This window comes from Myotis davidii, unplaced genomic scaffold (genome assembly GCF_000327345.1).
Source record: "Myotis davidii unplaced genomic scaffold, ASM32734v1 scaffold223, whole genome shotgun sequence".
Taxonomy (NCBI): domain Eukaryota; kingdom Metazoa; phylum Chordata; class Mammalia; order Chiroptera; family Vespertilionidae; genus Myotis; species Myotis davidii.
The window spans coordinates 40,691-46,420 of NW_006294609.1; the positions used below are offsets into that span (position 1 = coordinate 40,691).

Sequence of the window (5,730 nt, forward strand, 5' to 3'; positions counted from 1 at the left end):
CATCGGGCCTCTAGTTGTAACATAAGCGTATTAGCTTGATGAATTTTTTACAAACTGAACACATCCATGGAACCAACCCCTCTCAGAAGCACCCTGAAGCGCCTTCACTTTCCTCTGCAGCCACTAGCCCATGACTTCCCAGCCACAAATAACGGCTATCTGACTTCTGACACCAAAGATTAGTGCCCTTGCTTTTGAACCTCATGTAAATGAAATCATTAAGTATGGTTTTGGTGTTTAGCTTCTTTTGCTCCATAATAGGTTTGTGACATTTATGTACTATGTTATTAACTTTCATAGCTATATGGAGTGCTACTTTATTAATATCCTACAATTTATTATCCAGTCTGTAGTTGATTGACATGTGGGCTGTTTTCACATGGAGCAATTATGTATAATGGTGCTATGAACTTCCTTGGCATGTCTTTAGGTAAACATGTGTACTTATTTTTATTGGGTATATACCGCAAAGTAAAACTGCAAGTCAAAATATATACATATGCCCAAGTTTGTTAAGTACTACTACTAATAATCCATTTATTGTGCTGTATACAATGACATACAACAATGTACCAATGATTACAATGTAAAGTTGTACCAATATTTATTCCTTGTACCGGTGTAATTCCTCTTCCTTTATTCCTCTTCCACGTATTTCAGGCAGATATCTAGTGTTTGCAATTCTTTGCTTTAGGGTTCAGGGCTAAGTATAAAGCAGAAACAGGTTGCAGTTAATGCCCTTCTCATTTTTAATGCCTAAATTGACTGGAGAGACAGTATTGATTGGCCAGGAAGAGTAAATTCTTTTAACGAGAACTAAGAGGGCAAGGAGGGTAAAAGACTGAGAGAGATTCCCTTGGTCTGAAATAGGATGGAGGCCAGGGTATCTAGGAGATAGCAGAGCCCAGAGGAACTGAATAACTACTTATGCTTATTTTAGTAAAGTGACTATATCATTTGTTATCCAAATCCAGCCGCCTGAAAGTGATAGGGTGTGTACTAATAATTACAGTGATAATGGGTGGAAATCCACACTTTTCCAGGCAAACTGGAATTATTTTAGGTGGCCTCCATGGAAACTTGTAAGTGCAGTTGCTCACGTCTTTGAAAGTTTCTTAGAATATTCACGTAGCAGATCGTAGGGAGAGCAGCTTTGTCACTGGAGAATGCCCAGACTAAAAACCTGAGGTACAACTCCTGTTACACCGTGAGCCTGCACACGTTTATAAAGTGAATTCATGCAGGTGAGTGTGTGTGCTTTATTACTTATTCATGGAACATTTTGATCTTCTCCTATACAGCAAAGGCCTGTATGGCCCTTAGTAGAGCTGAGAGCAGGTGGTCTTCGTGGTGGTGGTGTCTCCACTGTTCTGAGCACCTCATGGAGCTAGAAACCCGTCATCTGAGGTGCTCTCTCTGTAGCACCTGCAACTCTGATCTAACTTTTTGTTGTTGTTATTATTCTTAAAACTCCCTTCAAAAACTTGGGAATGGTGGCTAACATAAGTCTGGGACCACGCTTCCTTAAAGATTAAGTATTAGAGTTAATGAAGGAGAGGGAAAGCAAGGCCCCAACCTTCCACAGGAGGTCCCTGAAGTAAAAGGGAAGGGTGAACGGCACACCTGAGTCCTGAGGTGCTACGTCAGCATCCTCATCCCAGCCATAAACAAAGATTGCAATTTCTTCCCTGCAGGGACCATCAGAAAAATTCCCAGGGGAAATGGTGCCTAATGAGGTGCCTGAGGCCATGCAGTAGCATAAAGCTCTCATGATATGCGAGCCCGGGTCCTGGTGAGACGGAGGGTCGCTATTTTTTTCTCCTGAAGTTGACTTAGACCAGCTGAGAAAGTCCACACAGAAACCTTGGTCTATTCCTAGAGCATCTGGAGACTGGGGTCTCTAGAAGCTCTGATTCTCAGCACCAGGGGCACCAGAAGAGTTCATACCTGAAAGCTGTCTGCTTCATGCACTGACACCATCTGCTCCTTCGGGCTAAGGGAGAAAGAGATGCACACAGCTCAGCACTGAGGGAGCCAGGAAGAAGGAAGGGGAATGTCTGAATCCCATCTTCTCAGATGAGCTTCTTGTAAACCCACAACCAGCAGGTCTAGGATGTATTGATCCTTCCCCTGCTCTCAACACTGACTTTGATGGAGTGACGGGGCTGATAGGAGGAAGGTGAGTAGGGGACAGAGGACCCCATGTCTGGCTGGGAGAGGGAGACAGAGACGGGGAGACATAAGAGCTCTCTGTACATCCTAAAGCAGTTGGCTGTGGGTTGTACTCCTGGCTCTTGGGGTGTCTTTCTGGGAGTCCTTGGGCAGCCAAGTGAGGTATTCAATCTCCTCATCTCTCAAGAGGGAACAGAATTCTTTTTAAAAAAATATATTTTCATTGATTTTAGGAAGGAAGGGAAAGGGAGAAAGAGATGGAAACATCAGTGATTAGAGAGCATCACTGATGGGCTGCCTTCTGCACGTCCTCTACTGGGGATCGAACCCACAACCCGGGCATGTGTCCTTTGACTGGAATCGAACCCAGGGACCCTTCAGTCCACAGGCCGATGCTCTATCCACTGAGCCTAACCAGCTAGGGCGGGAACAGAATTCTTGCTGCCCATGCTAAGAAACTCTAGCCTAGATTCATGATCACCCAGGGGAGCTGAGATATCGTCACAGTCATGCTGTGAATAGCTAAGCTGGGGGCATAAGTGAGAGAGCGTTACCAAACCGAAGTCCAAAGGCCTGATGCTTCAAAAGGCTAAAACTCAACACATCAGGGTTTGAAGTAAGTAAAGGTTTATTGATTGAAAAGGTGCCAACCAAGAAGATGGGGGACCTAGTGGTGCCTCAAATCCATCTTGCTTGCTGGACTGGGTTAAGGGTTTTTAAAGGGCTAAGGGGAACAGGTGTGCGGAAGTGCTGGTGGGACACGTGTTCCCTGGAGGACCTTGGAACTTGGCCATTTATGGTAAAGGGATGTCAACACCAGATCTTCCTGCACAACAGACCCTTGGCTTTTGTTGTTCGAGGGTTCCGGTGTTCAAGTTCCGGTTATGTCCTGGTCCTATGGTCCCATTGGGGTGGGGCCGGGGAAGGGGACGTGCAAGGTTTTGGTTCCAGGCGCAGCTGGGGCCCAGGTTCTCTCATCTGTGCATGCTTCACCTGCATGACTTGTGGTTTTGGTCTGTTGTCTCTGAAAAGCAACTGAGCACCTCATCAAACAGAACAGAACCATTCTGAGCTGGCTCCACAGTTACAAGGAGAAAGGCAAAAGGGAGGGCGTCTATACATGATCTCATCTCTCCTATCATCCATGCTTGTGCCTATCACCAATCGATTGTATTTTACCCCTTGTTTCCACAGACAGCTCCCCAGAAGAGAATGGTTCTGAGAAACAGCTCCTCGGTGACTGAATTTATCTTTGGGGGATTCTCAGAACAATCAGAGGTCCATGTCCCCCTCTTCTTCCTGTTCTTAGGCCTCTATGTGCTCACTGTGGTGGGCAACTTGGGCTTGATCACCTTAATTGGCCCGAATTCTCGCCTTCACACTCCCATGTATTTTTTCCTCTTCAACTTGTCTTCGATAGATCTCTGTTATTCTTGCGTCTTTACTCCCAAAATGCTGCACGATTTTGTGTCAGAAAATACCATCTCGTACACGGGATGCATGACTCAACTGTTTTTCTTCTGCTTCTTGGTCAATTCTGAGTGCTATGTGCTGGTATCCATGGCCTACGATCGCTATGTGGCTATCTGCGATCCTCTGCTGTACACGGTCACCATGTCCCCCCAGGTCTGTGCTCTGCTGATGTTGGGCTCCTATGCGGTAGGGTTTGCTGGGGCCATGGCCCACACCGGAAACATGCTGAGACTGACCTTCTGTGGTTCCAACATCATCGACCATTACCTGTGTGAAGTTCTCCCGCTCTTGCAGCTCTCCTGCACCAGCACCCACGTCAACGAGCTGGTGTTTTCTATTGTCGTTGGGATGGTCATCGCAACATCCAGTATCAGCATCTTCATCTCTTACGCTTTGATTCTCTCCAGTATCCTCCGCATTCCTTCTGCTGAGGGAAGGTCCAAAGCCTTTGGCACATGTGGCTCCCACATCACCGCCGTGGCTCTGTTTTTTGGGTCAGGGGCCTTCACCTATTTAACAACCTCTTTTCCGGGATCTGTGGGCCGGAGTAAATACGCTTCAGTCTTCTACACCAACGTCGTGCCCATGCTTAACCCTTTGATCTACAGTTTGAGGAATAAGGATGTTAAACTTGCCCTGGGCAAAACCCTGAAAAGAGTGCTTTTCTGATGGTTCTGTTTGCATCAATGAATTACTGAGAAGCAGCATGGTATCTTTTTATCGACAGGTGGGGAGATTTTCATCTTGTTTCTCTAGTAGGGTCTTCTCCCCACTTTAAAAATTGGAAACATCTTACTTATAGTCTTCTTGGGGATTATACTGTGTTGTACTACTTAAACTGGTCCATTGTATGAACTTAGCAGTGATTAAGTGGTTATAATTGACTTGACTCTATCGTAGGCCCAAGGGATTAATAAGATGAGGCCCCACACGTTCCCTCCTTTTCTCGGTAGGCTAACTGGGTTCTTGCCAGTGACATGTCTGGCTGGGAGATGGAGCAAATGGTGGTATGAGGATCCAAGTGAATTTGGATTTTTTCTATAGGAGCAGCCTTAGCAAAGACCAAACGTAGATACCTTGGGGCCATAGGTAAGATAGTCTTCCAGTCCCCAGAAAGATTGCTTGGCTAGGAAGATCATACATTGTCTCTTTCATATCCATATTTTGCAGAGAAGGCTTCCCCTAAGAGTTCTTCACATAGTCTGAACTGTAAAGATAAATCAAAACTAAAATGTTTCATTTCCAAGTTCCAGAACTCTTAGGCCTTGGAATAGTAACCATGGGGTAGGCGGTCTTGTAACTGGGTCAGTTCCTTGGGCTCTGGGTGCTGAGGCTGAAAGCAAAAGAAGAACAAAGGAGGGGCTCCATGGGCGCACATGACTATGTTCACTGCGGTCTCTGTTCTGCCCTGGAGATCTGTGTGCATTATGGAGGGTTTGGGAAAATTCTTCTATCCTTTAAAGTACCTTTAGACTTTATCGTCTCTAAGAGCATGTGTGTGTGTGTGTGTGTGTGAGACAGTTAACTATTAATGAATCAGGAAGAAAGAAAAGTCATATTACACTCTCAACTTGCGGGAAGACTTGGAAGGACCCAGAATTCGAGTCCAGAAACCACTCATAACTAGTCGGTTGAAGGTGCTGCTATTCTTGATGCAATAGCGTGGGTTTTGAGGAATACCTCCCCAGAACCTGCCCTGAGCACAGGCAGGAAGGTGAACCTTGGGCCAGACCTCCCCTGTGGAGAGGCGGGGAGAATTTGAGGGGCCAGGAGACCCAAAAAGACCTGTTTCTACTTAACAGAAGAAACCCAAAACACTAATTTGAAAAGACATGTGCATGTGTTTATTGCAGCGTTATTTATAACTAGAGGCCCAGTGCATGAAATTCGTGCACTGGGAGGGTCCCTAGCAGCTGCCAGCTGTCAGCTGGGTACTCCCTCTCTTCCCCCAGGGCTGGCTCCACCTCCTGGTCGAACTCCCGGACAACTCCCGGTGGAGGGGACAATTTGCATACTACTCTTTTATTATAGAGGATACCCAATAATGGAAGCAACCTCATTTATCCTCAATTTAAAGTACAGCAT

At 46.0% G+C, this 5,730-nt stretch overlaps 1 protein-coding gene across 1 annotated transcript in view; it reads left to right on the forward strand.

Annotated features, from left to right (window-relative positions):
• The window catches only part of LOC102774880 (olfactory receptor 8B4-like), an 11,377-nt gene extending 6,700 nt beyond the window's left edge, over positions 1-4,677 (forward strand). Inside the window, exon 2 of the mRNA XM_015567285.1 lies at positions 3,799-4,677. Coding sequence (XP_015422771.1) covers positions 3,799-4,314 — 516 coding nt within the window. The 3' untranslated portion in view covers positions 4,315-4,677. The remainder of the gene's footprint in view (positions 1-3,798) is intronic.
• The last annotated feature ends 1,053 nt before the right edge of the window (positions 4,678-5,730 follow it).